The sequence below is a fragment of the Poecilia reticulata genome, chromosome 13 (genome assembly GCF_904066995.2).
Source record: "Poecilia reticulata chromosome 13, P_reticulata-male-v2, whole genome shotgun sequence".
In the NCBI taxonomy this organism is placed as follows: Eukaryota; Metazoa; Chordata; class Actinopteri; order Cyprinodontiformes; family Poeciliidae; genus Poecilia; species Poecilia reticulata.
The window spans coordinates 7633342-7654167 of NC_088842.1; the positions used below are offsets into that span (position 1 = coordinate 7633342).

Below are 20826 nucleotides of genomic sequence, written 5' to 3' on the forward strand. Positions count from 1 at the left end.
AGCTGCAGACGGGGTGCTCCACGGTTTCACTTTTACACATTGGCTGACATGTTTTTTGTTACATCATCCTCACTTAAGACAATTTTTCTTTTATTTCCCCATTTCTTGACATTATTCATTATCAGATATGTTATGAGGCAGCGATGTGCACATCTAGTATTTACTCCGTTTTCAGGGATGTATCAAGTCACCTACTATTTGAAACCATGACTGTAAAAGCAGTAAGTGCGCTACTGTTGTTGTGACTGTTTTTATCATTTGGTACTAAAACTGCCAGACTATAAGGTTTCTGCTTTCAAAGAGCTGTAGTGTAGCATATTACTGTAAAAAGTCCCATTAGCCACTTGAATTTTATGATGATAGTCGTTTTTCAATATGGCCGCCATTCTGAGCTTTTTAAGCCAATTATTGCCATCAAATGTTACCCATTTTCATGACTTGGATGAACTTTGTCAAATCGTGTTTTCTTATTCAGGCAACTTTAAAGTGATATGTAGAAGAATCAGCAATTGAGGACTTTGCTGTTTGTGAATCTCACACCAGTCGTCAACTAGACAGAGACAATGTGTGACAGACTTGGTTAGCGCCAACTTCTGCTAATTTTTAAAAATATGTTTAGTGGTTTAGCAGCAGAGCTAAGATTCTTGTTTAGTGAATTTATGGTTAGTCAACCTAGATTTTTTTCCAGCATTGGCAATAACTCCTGCTGATTTTAATACAAAAGTATATTCTCCATTATAATATACTTTTGTATATTATACAAAAGTGTATGGCCACAATGGCCACTGAAAAATGTCCACTAGAAAAAGATAACTGCAGATCAACAAAATATAAATGATTTTTGGCTCAAAATATGTAGGTTATGATTTGACACCAAACATATTGATCTATTTGGTGATTTTAGTGCAAACATGTATTTTCCATGACAACCATGGTGGCACTCTTGAAAAATTACAAAAATTATTACTAGACATGAGTGATCAATGGGTCAAATTGATCATCTGTGTAATCATTGGTGCATTTAGTACAAAATACATGATCCCTAATGACCATCCTGTAAAATGGTGGCCATCTTGAATTTTTCAGTAGCTTTTTTTTCTTTTTGGAAAAAAGCAAGACCCATTGAACATTTATGGCAAGTTAACTTCTTGTATACACATGTGAAAGATTTTCCTGAAATATTCAGCTATCTTCTGCACCAGTATTTCAATGCTTTATTCATTTAAAAGACAAAACAAATTAAAACATGACATCCTCAACATAATCAGATCCTCATCTACCAAAAAACCAAATAAATTGACTTTCTTTTTCTGCACCCATTTGTACAATAACGTTATGCATCTGTTCCTTTAATAAGGTGCTAGACCTGAATATCTAAGCGTCTCTTATGGTTGCCTTTGTGGCTTTGATCCAAATTGAAAACAAAACAATGGCAGAATGCTTTTACATAGACTGAATTAGAGCTCAGCCTGGGAAGCCATTTAAGAGAAACAGTGTTAGTTTGTATTCAAATTGAACACACAAAGCATGTCTAGGGCATTTATTATGCATAGAGGGTAGCGGGAGCAGGGAGACACTTACATAACACACACTACCCTTTTCTTCTGACCCCTGTGCAGATAGCTATCTCAGTCGACCCCTGTGGTGCTGTTTTCGATTGCTGCATTTATGCAACATGCCACACTGCAACTAAGCATTAGCGCCTACTTTAAAAAAAGCTTTATGTATGGATGTTTTTTTTTTTGGGTACACTAAATGTAATTTGGGAAGTAGCAAAGTGTGTGAGAGATCCCAAAAATGTGGGACGTTTCGAAATATCCATCAACATTTCAGTAAATTAGATTATTATAAAATAATCTCAGCTAATTTAGTTATTTTGATTGAAAAAGCTAAACTGCTCCTGATTCATTACACACAGTGAGACATATCTTATTTTCTTTTAGTTTGGATAATTATGTCTTACAACATATGAACATTCAGTTTCTCTGGGATTACATGAAAAAAACGACTAATAGAAATGCTGTTTTGCTCGACACAATCATCTTCTAAATTGTCAGTTGTCAAGTAGACGGTAATCAACGCCCTCAACAAGTAGGGTGTGCCAAAAAGAATAACCGCTAAAGCAGCTGGCTGTTCACAAAGTGCTGTGACAAAGCCTATTGATGCAAAGTTTAGTGGAAGAAAAACCTGTGATAGTGAAAGTTGTAGAGTTCTTAGAGCTACATGGGCCAAAATCATACTGTTGAAAGAACTCATGGGCCACAAATATGATTTTCTTTTCTGTTCTTTTTTTATTGAAAGGATTAACAACTTTAACATTTTTTTCTTGTTAATGTCCCAAAAATAAACTATACGAGCAATATTTTAATATACACAGATGTCTAGACAAGGAATCTTAAAATATGAAAAGCTTTTTGCATGTCTTACATATAGTTAGCAGAAACAATATAAGGCAAATGTTTTTATCAAATAAGTTTGTTGTATTTAGCCTTAATTCAATGACTAGGTGATCCCAAGTCTGGTGTTAAGTGAAAGTTGCAGGATATATGTGGTTCTACTGGCTAAAAAAGTGAAAGGGGCAGTATAAGCTTAGGCTGAACAAACATGGTGTGTTATGAGCAACATCTCACTGCAACGCTGGTAAAACCATTCAAGAGTTAATAGAGGAGAGACGCTGTGATGACTTCCTGAAGGCGAAGGTTCAGAAGGAACAGGAGTTTTTAAAGAGACAGAGACCCAATTTCATGGCATTAAATTACAACAGGGTTTCCCTCAGTATATTATAAGCCTGTCAGGCCACCAGGCTTTACTTGTGCCCCCACCAGGCTAAAGATTGCATAGTTTTTTTTTAAGTCTTTTTAAAATGTTTGCATTTTTTAAGGCTTTATAGTTAATGTTCAGATATTAATCTTCCAATCTTTCAATAACACATAATTATCAAGTAATATTTTCAAATTTCCTGTCAACTTGAAACATTTTATAACTCAAAAACATGACGGGCCGCTGGATGAATGATTGGCCTACCGCCCAACCACCGGGCTTAGCAAGTTTTCTGGGGGAAACCTTGTACAACGTGACATGTTTTAGTTGTATTTGACATATATAACTTCTTGGTTGTGCTATAAAATGGCAGAATGTGCCTGGAAGATACATAATACTTTAAAGCAAAAGAAAAAGCCATCAATCATATAAAAGACACTTTGCATTGTACATAGTATTTTCCATTAACATTTGCTTAACTGGAATCTGCATCTTTTTTCAAATGTCTTGCTCTATGGACATTTTGCCCACTATGAATTTCTGGGATATTTGCAGGAAAAATCATTTAATTAAGACTAATTAATTACGTAATATTCTAATCTATTTTTATGAAAAAACAAAAACAGATTTTTTGGTTTTCATGAGCTGTAAGCCATATTAATCAAGATTAACAGCAATAATAAAATACATTACCGTGTGTAATAAACCTTTACTGTGCATGTTCCACTGCTTGATTTTTAACAACTGGAATAAATTAATTTTTCATACAACTTTCTTGAGATGTTATACGAAAAGCAAAAGCTTTTCAAAAAAATTTTAAATCAGATGGAGGAGAAAAAAAAACGCAGACTTCAGCATCCTTTACTAATAAAGCCAAACTAACAGCAGGGTATGACAAGTAATAATTCTTTTTCTCAAACCAAAGAGCGACTTTGAGGAACCTCGGAGCATAAAATTGACACTACATACAGGACAAGTTAAACTCATGTCTCATCAAATATAAAATAGGCCGGCATACAAATGTACCTTCCACCTGCATGGCTTATTAAACGAACACACTCAGTATTCTCCCAGTGCTTCCAAGCCTTCCCTCCCGTGTGATTTGTAATTGGATGTCTTGCAGAGAGACACACACTGATCAACTCAGAGTGCAGGTGAACTAAAAAAGCATATCATTATGTCGGAAAGTGAAAATTATTATTGCCTCATCCATTAATGAAATCTAGAGAGCTCATGACTAGAACCCACACGTGCTGCAAAAAGGCCACCAGGAAGTCTTTTTTAGATTTCACTAGAAATATACTTACTACGGACAAATGAATGTGTCTATATGAATAAACCTGTTGCAGTTTGTCGGCCATGTGTATTTGTTTCTGGAAGAGATCATTTTTCTTAGTCTTATGTAACTGGGGGTGAATTGTTTCAGGTTTTAGAGTTTCCTGTTTTATTTTGTTAGAATAACCGCCTAATTACAGATCCAGATGGCCAGGATGAGTCATTCATTTTTGTACTGGGGGAAAAAAAAGAAGAAAAATCGAGTCACTTTTTGCACAAATTATCAGTGATGCAAACGTGTTCCGACAGTGTTGGCAACCACTGCTCACACACACCTGAAGAGGGATGCAACCCCCTCCCTCATCAGAGGTGAGCAGTTACTCTAAATATCTAAAAATTGAACCTGTCAAATTGCATTCAATATTAACATTTGACCTGACAAAATATTGGCATTATTTGCAAACTCTGAGCATTAACGCATATTTGATTTCTAAGACTATACTAAATTCTCTTTATTTGAAACATCTATGAAAGTAAAAATAGCGAGCCTATTTCAGGACCCAAAATGATCTGAAAGTACAGCATTGATGTCAAAGCAAAATTATAAATAACTGTGGTAACTTTAATATTCAGCATTTCACATAAAGCAGGGGATCAGTGACGCACTTAGCAAAAAGAGAAGATGAATCTGAAGCATTTCTGATCGTTTCACTCAGCGCTGTGGACGGCACAGTAATGACGGAGATTTTCTCACTAATTTTCACACATATGGAGAACACATTTGATGGAGACATAAGCGTCAGAGGGCTGCTCTTTTCTTCAGACGATTTTTAAATTTTATTAACTGGCGGTCCTTTGTTCATTTCAACTTTTTCAACCCAAATAAGTCTGATCTACATACTGCATGAGGATGGCAGCAATTTTGGAAGATGTACATTTAGAGCGGTTGCATGAAAAGGAAAAGATGTGGAAGAGAGAGGTTACCTCTGGATCATGAATGTCTGCCATAATGCCATGTCTGACATAAAAAAAAAAAATTGCAAAAAAATCCAGCGTTTGATTCATCAGATATATCTGAACAAAACTATGTTGAGGATTCGTGTTTGAGTAGAAAAAGTCACAGGTTTGAAAAGAAATAACCACTATGTAAAGTGCCTCGCAAAAGTATTCACATCCCTTTAATTTTCACACATTTTGTAATGTTAAAACCACTAACACAATTATATTTTACTGTGATTTTATGTGATAGATCTCAGGAAGCACAAAATTGAACATAATAGGAAAGTGTTCAAATATTTTATAATTTTATTTTCGATTTTTAACAAATATCTTAGATAACGCTCCAGTTGCTAGCTTTAGCTTTAGCCGTCGTTCCATTAAGTCCAATTGAGTTCACTGTTGGAAAAAACCCCAACCTCCACAGCATGATACTACCACCAATATGTTTCAAGATAGGGATTGTATTTCGTTAAACACAATCTTTAAGTAATATAAAAAAAACTTTATATTACTTAACTTCTTTTGGCATTAAGCAATAAAAAAAAAAAAAAAAAACACACACCAAATTTTCCTATTATGTCCCAGTTATTTCCTACACTTTGTTAGCTTATCACATTAAGTCTGGATAAAACACACTAAAGTTTGTGATTCTAACAAGTCAAAACGTGAGCAAATTGAAGGTGTATAAATACTTTTCCAAAGCAACGACTGTGCTAAAAATGTTGTGTTCGAACTGGCAGAAGTGAAGCTAAAACAGACAGAATCCCACCAGCACCACTTTCTCTACTGCATCATTCTCAGCGTTTTATACTCTCGTTGACCCTTATTTGATCAAGAATTTTGATCTGCATCCATTCGGAATTGAATTAGACTTCCCTGACGTGAATGATGGATGGGTGGAGGAAAAAGCCATGCATTTAGAATACCTTGTGCTGCTCAGGCCGAGTCCATGATGCCTGCAGAGGACAGAGAAACAACAGACAGAAGGCAAAGCAATTCTTAGAAGGTAATCCTCATCCTCTCCAGAATGGGATGCAGCACATTTCATACAAGTATTAAGTGTCCGGATTATAGCACTTTTCTTACATCCAAAGTGGCCTGGTCTGAATATCTGATTTTGTTAAAACCTGCTGCTGTCTTTATTTATTTATTTTTGTTCTTTTTCTTTCTTTCACTGTGAGAAATTTTCTAACTAGAGAATTTAGTGAATTTTATGACATTTGCAAACCAAAACAAGGTAGGTCTATTGGAATCATGAAAGGCCTTTTTTTTCCAAGATAAGAGGGTCCTTGGTTTATCAGGAGGATGTGATTCAATTACAAGGCAACAACAGAGATAGGACGGTCTTCTTTGGTAAAGGAGATACAGCAATTATCGACTCGCAATCCATTTTAGTCCAGTCCTGCTGTCTTTATTTGTTAAAAGCCTCTTCTCTGCACCGAGGCACACCGGTTAGCAAGCTTGTCATTGAAGTCACCGAACAACACTTTTGGGCTTTTCAATAAGCAATGAAGGATTGAAAAAAAGGCAATTTCATTGGAAGGTCTTCCAGAAAATAAATCTGTGCCTGCAAGAGTTCTGCAAGTAGCATTTTTCTCCCCTGGTAACAAGCTTTGTTCTCCAAAGAACAAAAGGATGACAGCTCCCTTTGTCACGCATTTAAGCCGCAAAACAAAATATTTTCTTTTTGTTTGTAAATGATACAATTAAAAATGAAATATAACCCACGCTGCTTTAGAGGTTTTTCTTTGACTTTGAAGGACCACCGCTTGGTTGTCGTGCTCATGTCTTTGGGAAATTAAATGCAATTGTTCAAAAAGTTAATTTGTTTTGAGATCTGGCACGGATTTTACATATTTTCAGCAGCTATTGAAGCTCAAACATTCTCTGTAAAGCTGTTCCTATAAAATCTAAAGCTATCAAAGCAATGCCAGAGAGCGTTGTTTTCTCCAGCTGTGTGGGAAGAAGGGTAGTGGCGCCCAATCTGGATTGCTAGCTTTACTATTTTCTCTACTGTTTGTTCAATAAGAATGTCAGTAAATGACAAAAAATGTGAAAATATAACGAAAGGCACTGAATGTAGGTAGCCTAGTGACACAAATCACAGTTTTTTATGTGACTGGTGTTCTGAAGAATTGTATTAGAAATGAAAATGTTTTTCAACAGCAGTATTTGTGTTCGTTCTTTTTTTTATGATAGTTCTGTAGCTCCATAAAAAAGCACAAAGAAATAGTTCTTATTGTCACTATAGTAACACAAAACGCAAAAAATTGTGATAAAACTTTAAGTCTATGTCGCCCACCTCTGCTGTATGTCTAATTATTACATTTTGTTTTTATTTCATAAAATAAAATCAAAGTACATTTATGTTAAAATGGGGCTAATGAGTAACTTTTCATAGCTGATTGAATTTCTTATGATGCACAAACCATGTCGTTTGAAACGGCAAATAATACATTTAACAAACTTAAATACTTCTCTTTAACAAATGAACAAATATGAAAAGAGTTGCCGCCAGTCTGCAGCAGGAATATGTAAAACACCCTGTTAAGAGACTGATGATTTTTCGCAAGATTCTGAGAGCTATTTGTCTGGAATACATTTCTTAGACCCTTCCTCTGAAGGAGTATGAGATGTTGCTTTAGAAAGAACATAAACGGCTCGAGCCACTTCAGCCAGAAAAGAGGGGTGTTAACGTTTTGACAGAACCTCGCTGCAATCCTATTAGCTCAAAGAAATTGACAAAGTGGCAACGAGTTAAACTGTCAAACCAGACCATTCTGAAAACTGTAAGCATCTGTCTGAAAGGTAACTGACTTAGTGTCAGCTGCAGGTGAAGCTAGTGGAGTCGACAGGTGGGAGACTTAACTGGAGTTTGTTCTTTCTGCTTGTTGTACAGAGATAAACAGCCATCTTTTTTCATAGGAAGAGACATGAAATGTTTAGCATTAGTGCTTCTAAAAAAAAAAAAGGTAATTTAGTCACATGTGCAACCAATATTCTCTGAGCCTTTCATTAAGATGCTAATTATGACTCTAAGTTCATTTTTTTACAGCTGTGTGAACAATTGCACGTTTGTTTTCGAATTAAAAATTTTTTGCAATGCAAAAATTTCAAGATCGTCAGCATTTTCGTACTTCTCTAACATACATCCAATAAATTGCAGAGTTGTATCACATCTCGGCGGATAAAGTCTCAGAAACAGCACAGACTTTTCGAACCAGTGTAGACAACATGCTACATCCAATTAAAATCACAACACTGAAAGAACTCCACAAGACAGAAACCTTTGCGGACAGCATGCTCTGTGGTGATGCTGACGAGAAAATGTTAAGCATGTCAATGAGATGTGATGGCCTACAAAGCAGGAACACGCACACATAAAAAAAAACCACATTATTTAGATGCAACAAGCAGAGTGATAAACAGCCATTTCATCAGATGCAGTGGCGAGAAAATGCAAGAGGAAATGGAAGCAATCTACTGGAATAATAATGGGGCAAAACAGTGAATCAAACCATCAATATTCACATCTAAAAGCACTTCTGTATCATCGTTAGTGCCTCGGCAGAAGGCTTATAAAAGACTTACGGCGTGTTTAAAGTCGACCGGCTTTACATTAGCTAATTCCTTTAATATCCTTGACAATCAGCACCTTTTCTCAGTGCCAAGATAAAGACGGTAAATACTTATGAGCAAGGGTTTTATGCAAAGCTGACCGTTCATCATTAAATGCGGCGTTTTGGCTGTGTTATCCGAGCGCCGCCAAAGAGCGGTTGCCCAATTAAAACGAGCGACTCGATGGCGTGGAACGTCGCCACTTCGTCAGCGTGAGCGGTAAGCGAGCTGACGAGCAGCCGCCGTCGTATCGGTGACGGGTGCTTATCTGAGGCAGAAAAAGGACGAGGAGAGGACACCTACCGCAATCACTTCAAGGAGGAAACACCAAGAACAATGTGCTGCCGGCACCCAGGAGAGTTATCAGGGTTTTTATTTTCTCCTCCAGCCCATTGTTACTCCCTTCCACAGACAATAATCCTCCTTCTGTTCTGACTCAAACTGTAATGTCAGCGGGGAAAAAAGAAAACAGCGACTGGAGCAAATAATTTAGACACGTTAACAGAACCTTGACTGTGTTCTTGTTTTTTTAATCTAAAACATCTGATTAAGCTTTCTGTCATTGTCCTGAACCATTTATATATGCTGAGCCTTGGAACATTTCTATTGTTTCAGGACAAAATGAGCTGCAGCCACCCTTATGCCACATCCCATCACACATGACCTGGCACATTAATAACGAGGATCCGGAACAGTCCGGCCCTCTGTTCCAGCTGGAAACACACAAACGTAACGCACAAGTTTCTTCACACATATTACTACTGATAAAATCCCCTCTCTGGTCTTTTTAGCATAAAAAAAAACAATTGAAAAGCCGAGGAACTAATTCATAGTGCTTAACTTGATTTTGCAACAAACAAAAAAAAAATATGTATATATATATATATATATATATATATATATATATATATATATATATATATATATATATATATATATATATACACACACATATACATATAAACCTTTTCTGACATAAAGCGGTGCTAACTAAACGCACTAATTGCTATTATTTGCTTTTAAGTTTTACAAATATTGCAATTTCCCTGCATCTTTCCACTTTTATGACCCAGAATGCTTTCTGATAATTACAGTTTGAAAACACGGCATCAAGGAAAAATGTTTAATATGTATTCAAATAAGCCAAAACATTCATTATGTAGATAATATACAAAGCGTGAATAAAAACTCAATTTACATTTTTCAGTTATTAAACAGGCGTACTTATCTAATACGACTTGCAGCAAAAGCTTTCAAAGGATCGGGAGACCCAAATACTACATGTGAAGTTGATTAAAGTTTTTTTTTTTTTTTTTATTGCTTTTAATAAATATATTACCACTTAACTTTGATAGCAGCATAAACAAAAGCAAAACTATCCTCTGATAAGCTCTGAAATGTAACTAAGCTGGCAAACTCCCACAAGTCCACATGGTTTTTTATTATTTTTTAACATGGTTCTTTTATCGTCTTTCACTCAGTGAACAGAATAACAGTAATCCTCAATTCTCACACAGTGCTTCTTCTTAAATGGCTACGGGACAATCCCTTTTTTTCCCCGCCTACATCTTGAGTGGGTTACCATTGGTTTCTTTCGCTAACCTTTGAATTCCAAGTAAAAAAGGAAGCTACTCGAATGAAGACGTGTCGCGTTTACAATATGTCAGATTTGCATTCACGAGGGGAGGTAAATGTGAGGAGTCTTCCAATACATATGCAACAAATGAGTTATTTTGTTTATTGAATTAGTTATTAATAAAGCAAACTCTGTCTACATGGGTTTTAGGTACAGTTAAGCCCAAAATGATTCATGCCTCTGGCAGATTTAGTTCTAAATCATTGGCATTCAACCAAGACGTTTTGTTTCTGGTAAGAAAAGGATATAGAGGATTCTGTTGAAATTGTATTAAAACAATGCAACGTGTTACATTTTTAATCGCATTTGATCAAAAAACAGCACGTAGAGTTATTTCGAGTCTGTGCAAAAATTCAATTAAAATATCTTCTTAGGAATTACAGAAATCAAATCCTTATAATTGCTGAGTTTCATCCAAACGTTGAAAACTTCTTGGAAAATTTTAAAGATAATACTTTAAATCTAAATCTGCCAAAGCAAAAGAATAATTATGGTCTACAGGCGCATCTCAATGAACTGGAATATTATCATAGTTATTATATTTTAGTACTTTGGAAAGTGAAACTTATACATTATGTAGATTAATTGCAGAAAGTAATATATTGCCAGATTTTATTCATCTTTTCATTTGATTCATAAAAAGCACTTTAAAACATTGAAATAAGGAGATTAAAGTGCATAACAATAAAACCATGAAGCCTTGCCTTAACTTCACAGCCCCCTAAGCATGCGATTATCCCTGTTGCTTGTGCAACTTTTTTCCAAATTCAAATAAGTTTCTACTCGAAACTTTCCATTAACACGCTCAGGAGACCGAACACTGAACAGCTGGCTTATTTAGTGGCTTCAACTCGCTGGAAATGTCCAGACAACTGCCATGTTAGTAGTCTTCACCACAGATTTCTGTGATAAAACTCAGTTTTATTAGTAGTGGATACCTAATTATTTGAAATTAAGAGAAGAAAACACTTAAAACACTTAGTTCTGAGCATTGCCAATACACAAAATGAAGGAACTTTTTAATATTTTTTTAGATTTATGCAGATGTACCCGTATGCTGTTGTACTCAAACCTGAAAAGAGCACAACATTGTCAAAGACATTAAAACAGCTTTGAGGCGACATTATTGCTTAATACTGTGATTTACTGTATTGTTTTTTTACACAAAGGTATCGTACTGTGAGAATATCAAACTGGCACATTCCTACTTTTACACAGAGTAGTTGCTAAGTGCCCACCAAACAAGAAAAAAGTGCAACATCTACAGTATAACAGATTGGACTCAGGTTTTTGTGAAATCAAGTTGGAACAGGAAAAAAAGTATAAAACTGCTCACTAACCAACATGTCTATGTAAAATATAATCTCCAACAAGCTAGATCAGGATGCTAATGATGTTCAACTCTTCAACTGGACAGCATCTGACCAGTTAGAGAGAGAGACAGTGAGAGAGCTCCAAAGAACTAAAGACGCTTTCAGATTAACTGCTAATTAATTCAGGTTATTAATCAGCATCACACATCTGAAAACACAGCGCAGGATCTTTGCTGGTTCTCTGACCAAAACGAAAAATCTCACCTCGATTATGATAATGAAAACATGCTTCCTGTCACTTCATCATGCTCGCCCCAAATGGCATTTGGAACATTTGTCGCACTGATCCCAGATGAAATGCAGCTGTTGTATGGTCATTACAGACAGACACATCGGACGGACAAACTGCACAGGACAGCGAAACAATTAGCAGCCGCTTCCTCGTACAGCCAAAAGCCCGCCACAGGAATAGGTTGTTTTATCAGAAACTACAAAGAGGCGATTCAATAAGGCTGCTAATCATTTATTTTTTTAAAAGACAGCTGTGAAGAGATGCCACAAGATACCCAAGCATACTGTACTCTACAGCACAAATCACACTGCCACCACCACGCAGCTGGCTGTCAGCTGATGTGTCATGTGAAAGCCCGACGCGGGCAGACGCAAAATGCAAAACAGACAGGGCGACGTTCGTTGTACACTTAAAAAGTAAACTGTCTGCAGAGCTCTGCGACTGCACGGCTTGCCGAAACGATCGCTTTTGTGACACGAGCTCTGAATTATTCGCGGCCTGTAATGAGTCTCTCCTCGTCCGTTATCGCTGCGAGACGATGGGAAGCTAAGCCAAACTAGCAGCGACAGCTGAGGACGTGGACATGCACCAGCTGGGAGACGCGTTCTCCACACATGCTCCTCCTGGGAGCCTGACTGTGGGGAAAACAGGATCGAGGTATGAGCCGTTACTCAGTGGCGCGTCCATGTGCGCGGGGTGTGTAGGTGCATCGTGGTGTGCGTCATATGGTGGAAGTGTGTTTTGCACTTTCCGAGCGAGGCTCCGATCAAAGTATGTATTTTTAAATATCCAACAGGCTTGACAGGTGGCTGCATTTGTTTGGACGGTATAATGCAAATCTGCCGGTTTTTGAAAGTGACCAGATTTCATGATTAAAAACACATATTTTTTTTAAAGTACGTTTGCAGAGGGCAAAGGGCTGATATTTTAAAAGACAGACTTTAATCGGAGTGTCTTTAAATCAGGATTTTCAAGCGATACCGACATCTGTGTTAAGACAATCTACATTGTTATGAAAAACGACACAGACCGAGCTCGGCTTGAGACCAGGCAACCTCATGCTGTGATGGAAAGTTTGAAAATGATCAAGCAAAAAGAAAGCAACACAGAAATGATGTCTTCCCTTCTTTTTCTTTAGTATATTATTCGACAAATTTTCATTTGATCTTGTGAAACGAGCTCTCTGTGCTTTCTATCACAAGATCAGTGAAGTTTTCAGGCCACATTTAGGAAAACATGCAGCAGTCAAATCAATTTCATGAACCCTGATGAGATCATTCCCTTTGGGGAGGTTTTTGAGGTGGAGGGGGGAAATTTTCAAGAAGCAACTGGGAGTGTTTTTGTTTTGGAAACAAAGAAGGTCGATTGGGTTTCAGTAGAGTTTTTGTTGTCGCTGAAGACATATTTTTACACACTACTCCGGGACATTTCTGTGCTACGCGGATTTCATACCTGATAGATCCTGTTTAGATGTGCCTGTAGGGAGAAAATGTAGCGTATGTAATGGACCGGCTCCAAAATTACTCTATGAACTGAAGCATATCTCTAGAGCATATAACCCCCTTTTTTCCATTTATTTATTTCTTTATTTCTCGACTGCAGTGAGTCACCAAACACCTTGAAAGAAGTAAGCCATGTGGACAATAGATGTATGAGAATACCCCGCAGGGGTATTCGCTGTTTTTGATGGTTTAGCCATGTAATAATGTGGAAAATATTACAGATGAAAACATTCAGGAGATTCAGGATGTGATGAAAGATTAAGAAGCTGGCTCTCGTAAACGAGTCTGAAAGATGGCGGCAGAATGTCCGGCGACACCGTAGCGCCGTAATTGAAAAGTATTTCAATCACTGACATGAGCATAAAATGGCAACAGTGATTGAAAGTACAAAACACACATATCCTGAGTCAAGTGCTCATTGTAGCAAATAAGAAACTAATTTCAATCGCGTTAATTGACATGCTTACTTTGGGGAGTTCAGCAGATTGTTTTCCCTGGGGGGACATTTGTCTCAAATGTAAAGAGTCTTGCAGAAGTATTCATACTCTTGCTGAATTACAAAGCAGTGCACAGTTATGACGCTATTGGGAAAATAACACTGTTGTCGAAAGTGTGTTGTAATCAATTCACCTGAGTCATTACCTCCTGGAACTTCATTTCGCTGCAAGTCTTATGGAGAATGTCTTGAACAGCTTTCCATATCAAGACTATAACTTTTTATGGATCTTTGTAAATAGTCTCAAGTTTAATTAGATGGCATGCAGAGTATTGTAATGACACAATGTTTTTATCTAATCTTTTCCATTGCACCTATCTTTTCCACCTATCTCACCATCAACTCTGACTAACCTTTCTGACCCTGCTAAAGTAAAGCTTCCCTATGACATTATGCCGGCTTGTGGCCAACTCCAAATAGGACTTTTTCACGACTTCCTTTCAGCAATGACTTACTTCTCGGCTCTGTTGCACAGATTTGGCCAGATTTGCAGAGTGCTTGTCAACAGATTCTCCCACCTTAGCTGGTGATTTGTAGAGTTATTTACAAGCTCTTCACAGCTTCTCCAATTAAAATCCTCCTTCCCCTGCCAGTAAGTATAGGTGGATGGCCATGTCTTGGTAGGTTTGAGCCAAACTCTTCCCATAATCATAGAAGACTGAACAGAGCTTTGTGCAATCTTCAAAGATAAGGCTATTCATTTATAAAATAACCCTGCTGTAAATTTCTCCACAACTTCCTCCCTGACCTGTCTGCAGTGCTGCTCGGTCTTCATGATGCTTCTAGTTCTCCAACAAACCTCTGAGATCACCATGTAACGTGCAATTATTTAGAAAGACAGATAAATCTGAAAGCAACAGATTCTTATTTGTAAAATTCCGAAATACTGTTTCTGTATCACAATTATGCACCGCTTTGTGTTGGTCCATCACATCAAATAAAGTGTGAATTATAAACATTAAAGTTTGTGATGCAAAGAAATGTTCAAGAGGTATGAATACTATTTTGTCAGGTTTTATAAAGGCACTGAGTTTCACCAAACGATGCACTGGGCCATTCAAAACTAGCTACTGATTTAAGATTTAAAAACCCAGTGAACAAGATGTAAACCTAGTGAAAGAACCCTGTAATGAATTTCAAAGTCCCCCATCTGCACCAAATCAATACATCATTTGAAAGTAGGTTAAAGGTACTCAATTCTTCTTCTGAAAACACCTGTTGCCTACAGGTTTGTGTTTCTCCCTGGTGGTTACCGCTCAATGTTCCAATTCTACATAATCCATCAAAAATAAAGTATGCTAAAGAAGCTAAATATGCATTTTTCATAATTCTGTTCACACTGGAAAGCACATAGGATGTACCTTTACGAGCACAAATCTAAAACATCCAAAACAGACTAGACTAGATAGACTAAATGTTTTATTTCCTCGTGTTTAATTGTTGGCTTACTTATTAAAATTACGGTGGATTTAAGTTAAATCAAATCTGACTTTACCTGGTCCCCTTCGGTGAAGACTTGCTCACCGTAGCTCCAGCTGATGGTTGGAGTCGGATCTCCAGATGCTTCACAAGTCACAGTTACCTGCTCTTCCGTCTCTGAAGCGGTCCGGTTCACTATGTATGTGATCTTCGGTTTAACTGTAGAGAAATAAACATTAAGGTTAACACCCACAGATTTTAGCTGGGTGATGTGCAGCATAAATAAACAGAACAATGTAATACATTTGATAGTAGGGAGCAGGAATTAAAAAGTAGCTGAAAAATGTAAAGATTTTTTAAAAATTGAAACAAAAATAAGTTGGATGTTGTCCATGTGCAGCAGTGGAATAAATGTCTGAATTTAAATGTACAGTGCCCCTGAAAATACAGCACTAAACCAAACTGCTGCATTTAATAGTGGAAATGGGATTATCCTTCCAAGTAAAACATTTAATCTTTTGCTTAAGAGAACAGACAAAAAAAATTGAATGAATTATGGTTAAATAATGCAAACCAAGAGCTACTTAGTTCTAATTGTATTTATTCAGGGGCTGTAGGAGCTCAAACTGTTTTATTTCCAATTTTAAATGCAGTCTTATTAAAATAATGCCAAGTCTTTCAAAGCAAAGTAAGGTTTGTCTGCATTTGCTATTGGTTTGGAATTCTGAATACAGCTAAGTATAATGTCTGGCTCCAGCTATTCAATATACTATCTCACTTCTAAACACATCAATAAAACTCACAGTGAATCCAGGCCTCTAGTAAACTTATTTATGATGGCCAAAAAACAAACAAACAGAAGAACAGAGATCCTCAGAGAAAGTTTTCAATTTTCTGTTACGGTAAAAGTTTTTAGAATATCCTTCTTTAAATGTTTAAAATATAGTAATTGTGTTTTCAGAAACGGAGGTTTAAACTTTGCATATACTTTTTCACTTTGTCACATTACAACCACAAACTTCATCGTCTTTCAGTGGGTTTTTATGATTGGTCAACACAAAGTGGTGTAGGATTTTAAAGGGAAATAAAATTGATAAGTGTTTGAAGTTTTAAGAAATGAAAAAACTGAAAAGTATTGTGTGCACTTGCTGTAATAACAGCTTTTGCTACAAGTACAGTAGCAAGTCTTTAGAGTTGTCTCTTCAACAGTTTTATACTTCTTGCCCATTCTCAAAAAAAAAAAAAAGTCAGACTAGATTGAGTGCATTCGTGGAAAAATAACTTTAAAGTCTAGTAACAGACAAGAACAGACAAGAAGGTCATGCTTTGATCTAAAACTTATAAGTCACCTAAAAACTTATAAAGTATAAAGGCAGCTGATTCCACTGGATTTTATTAAAGAGTAGCAAAGTAAAAAGGGGCTGAATACAAATACAATTTGACAACATTGTATCATGTTCCCTATAGTTCCCTACTGTACACTGCTTTGTACCGGTCATTTATGAAGTTTCACAAATTGAAGTTTTTAGTTGTAACTTGACATAATGTTGAAAAGCTAGAAAAGTCGAGAGCGCTTGCTTACATTTGAGACGGATTATAATGGTCTGTATTGTATAACGGCTCCACATTGAACGAAGGATTATTATCAAATCAAACACTGTAAAAGTTTTCATTGAATAATAAAGGACCCCCATTGAGTTAAAACGTCAACCAAAGACTCTGTAAATCCACATTTGTGATTTGTACTTAAAAACAACACGGATGCTCACAAAGAAGTGTTTGATTGCAGCTTTGCACACACTGATGTAAACCAACCACAGCTTTCAAACAGAGCGAGAGAGAGAGAAAAATCTTTGAAATAATGAGGCAAACAGTGATGTGACTGCTGTCTTGAATCATTTTGAGATAATTGTTTGCTCTGAAGAAATTACAGACGCCAAGTCTTCTGTTTAGGGAAAATAAATTGCAGCAGCCAGCCCACTCTAAATTTTAACCGACGAGAATTGAAAACCCAGTTGTGACAGGACAAAATAAAGACAGGAACAAGCTAATGGGCGTAAATAAACAAAAGCCGAACGCATTCCAAGACTCCGACCGAGCGCATTCGACTTGCTCTCTAATTCCTTGGGTTTTATCCCTACGACAACCCACACAAAAACAACACCTTATTCTTTTCCGACTTAAAACAGACACAAACTGTACTATTGTTCTTCCTCCCCACACATACACGCTCATATGTGGGTTATATATGTATATAATTTAAAATTCCCACTCACTTGGAAACTTTCATCCAGTCACTAGTCCACGTACTTTCTAGAAAACAATCTGTCTTACCAAACACTCTCAGGCTGAGTTCCTTCTCGCTCTCCCCGGCCTTGTTCTTGGCGACGCACGTGTACTCTCCTTCGTCCAGCTTGGTTACATCCATTATAGTCATTTCGGAGCCATCTTCATTAAAGCCGTACTTCTCCTCGTCTCTGAGTTCTACTCCGTTCCTGTTGATAACGCACAAAGTGTTAAAGCACTGACGGCGGTCAATCCCAACACCACTCTTCCGACCTCTTTGCGGTGCTCTGTCGAAAGCGTGTAGTAGTCCTTAAACCCACCTGGGAACAAAGTGAGAAAGGTCAGGAGATAAAGTACAAATGCGGCGATGAAGAGAGAAGATGTGAAAGCTGAACATCTGAAACAAAATGTGTTCTTTTTGTGCAGCAGCACATTTTTCTTCTGCAAGCCGTTTGACACCTTTGACCCCAATTTATTGTCGGTTCTTCACCGAATCCAAGTCATATTTCAGCTTTGCTGTATTTACTAATGAGAATTGTTGGTAAATTAGCAGCTAAAGGAAGTCGACACGGAGCTTCCATCTTGAGTGGATGCTGTTGCTTTAAAAAGATGCTAAATAAAAAACATGGATCATTTAAATTTTTATGGCCATTAATATTTGCTTTGTTTAACAGCCTGTTGTCTATGTGGTTTTTAAAGACGGTCAGCACCCAGGTGGGGTTCAGAACGGTGACCCCATCCTTCTCAGCAGGAGTAAGAAAGCTGGTCTGGGTCACTGAACCCATTTTCTGGGGAATCGGACTGGCTGAAGTTCAAGTCTTTCATATCTTTCTGGGTTGCCTAGTTTTTAACACCCTGTAAACTTTTATGACAAAAACTAAAGGGGAGCATTATGAGGACATTATACATTATTCTAGCTAGAGAGGTGAGAGGTGTTTACATCTACCAGTGGAGCATGTGGAATAGCTAGGGTGTGGTGTGAGAAAAAAATACATTGAGAAAATACCCCAGTATCATGGTATTTAAACCAAAATTGAAAACAGAAACGTAAGCCATTATTTAATTGCTTTTATTTGAAACTGAAAATTAAAAATCACTGCTGCAGCTGCTAAGATAATACAAAACACTTGACGATGGTGGAACCTCGATTGATAAATTAAGAGACACTTAAGTAGATAGTGCCTCTCTGTAGTCGGCTGCTCAAAAAAAAGTAAAAAAACAAAAAAAAACATACCAAACTTTAGTTTTAAAACAGTTTAAGACTGATGAGTGAAGTTTCCACACCTTTGCTGTTTGTGATTTATTTATTTTTGAACATTTCCAAACAGCTAAATTAGTCTTTGCTGTAAACAACTGGAAAATGTTATAGCTTTTATCAGCCAGCTGACTTGCAGTGTAGTGAAAATGTCAAGCACCCTAACCTTTTTGTAGATTTTTATTATCTCTATGGTTGTCATTTTGAGTGCATACATGAAGCGCACTTATTTGTGAATTTCATCTGGTTTTGACAAGAAAAAGTGATCCAGTTTACCAAATCACATTTTAGAATATAGCATAGGGTACTAAAAGCCTTCACAACTCCTAATTATGACACTTTAACACAGGGAACATTAAAAAAGGAAATTGCCAACTGTATAAATATGAACTAGTGAAAAGTATCCTCTCTGAAAGCTTTGATGCTTTTCTGCTAGAACAGCATTAAATAACATTCACCAATCAGAGCAGCAGCTAAAAAGCAAAAAAAGCATGAACTGGAACATGAACTAAAGTGATGAAAAGAGAAGCAAACTCTAGTAAGTGGTAGGCTGGATTTATTGGTTGTTAAGCTCCACAAGCACTCTCGGCAAACAATCACAAACTCAAGTGATTACTGTTGACATTTCAGCCCACCTAAAGCTCACGCACAGATTCTCTGAAAATATTAAACAATACATTCTGGTCCTTCATCATTTTACAACTTGCTCCCAAAGCACATTTTCCATCTACAGTATGTTTAAAAATAAACCACAAATCTGAACTACGACAAAAGGTAAAATGCACCCAACAGTTTAAAACCACATTCTTGTTAGTAGAGGCCCTTTACTAACAAATAAAATTTTCCAAGTAAAACAGGAAATCAAACTTTATGTCGAGTTTGTTCAGGAAGTAACATCCTTGTCTAACAGATGGCAGGTTTCCTCTGGAGCGCACACACTTCAACAGCTGGGAGTGAAGTATACTTTGAGAGAAATAGCTTGCACATAATTGAGGCATGTAGCCAAAAATTATATGCAGCTCTATTTAATTTGTGTTATCTGAGCAGCTTAAAGAATTGTGCTGCTTGGATCCGGTTAGGCTGTGATACTCCTCTCTACAATGCTTCATTATATGAACACACATTGCACTGTAATGTTGCGCAAAGTAAAATCAATTCAAGTCTTTCCTTGATTTGTCAGATTGCACTAAGGCAGTTCTTTCTGAGTTGTTTTTTGTCCTTTGAATGTGTGTCTTGCAGGATTGCAAGATTGTGGGACTTTAGTCACAGCGGCTACATGAGCCCTCTTTTTTTTCTTTTATCGAGGTGATGGCATGTCGTATTGGTTTTCTATTTTGCTATGTTGCTTTTGGCAAAAACTAGCTGCATCTAAGGTGGTGGACGAGGTAAAGCTGAGATGTGCTAACACATGTCAGTCCACCTCCACATGGTTAAAATACCAACCAGTAATTTTACTGCACTATTTAAGTTTACATTTAAAAAATATATATATTTAAAACAGAATATAAAATGCATTTACAGTCAGTTTCTGAGACGTGGGTGTTGTTTAGTAGCAGCATGAATGTCTTTTTTTAGGGGTTTTGACTTTTTATTTGTTGTCAGTACCAGACATCTGGTGATGTAGGCAGATTCAATCAATAACCACTATCTAATAACCATCATCCTGTATGTGTATTCATAATAATTAGCTTCAGCTGGGACTAATTTCTTTCCGTGTTTCAGCCCAATACAGACGTGCGTGTCTGACTGCTGCATATTTTCATATTTTACTATGAAGCATTAGCGTAAAGGGAGATTTTAGAGCAAATGCTGTGACAAAATTGACTCCAGATTTGGTTTGAGTGACATTAAAAGAATACGATTTTGCCAGCTAAATTACTACAGTTAAATTATGTCCTGTCCTGCAAACATTATCAAATAAAACAAAATGATGAGTGGAAGAGTTAAATTTACACATTCTCTGTCTAATATAAAG

The 20826-nt window shown here is 36.8% G+C and overlaps 1 protein-coding gene across 10 annotated transcripts in view; it reads right to left on the minus strand.

Moving 5' to 3' along the window:
* ncam1b (neural cell adhesion molecule 1b) overlaps positions 1 to 20826 on the minus strand; it is a 117056-nt gene that overhangs the window by 26811 nt on the left and 69419 nt on the right. For 5 of the 10 annotated variants that reach the window (XM_008424973.3, XM_081615070.1, XM_081615068.1 and 2 more), the window contains exons 7-10: positions 17645 to 17805; positions 15387 to 15529; positions 13346 to 13369; positions 5961 to 5990 (exon numbers count right to left, since the gene is read on the minus strand). In XM_008424973.3, the coding sequence (XP_008423195.1) occupies positions 5961 to 5990; positions 13346 to 13369; positions 15387 to 15529; positions 17645 to 17805 (358 nt within the window). The remainder of the gene's footprint in view (positions 1 to 5960; positions 5991 to 13345; positions 13370 to 15386; positions 15530 to 17644; positions 17806 to 20826) is intronic. The other 5 variants (XM_008424980.3, XM_081615072.1, XM_008424977.3 and 2 more) reach the window with 3 other exon arrangements.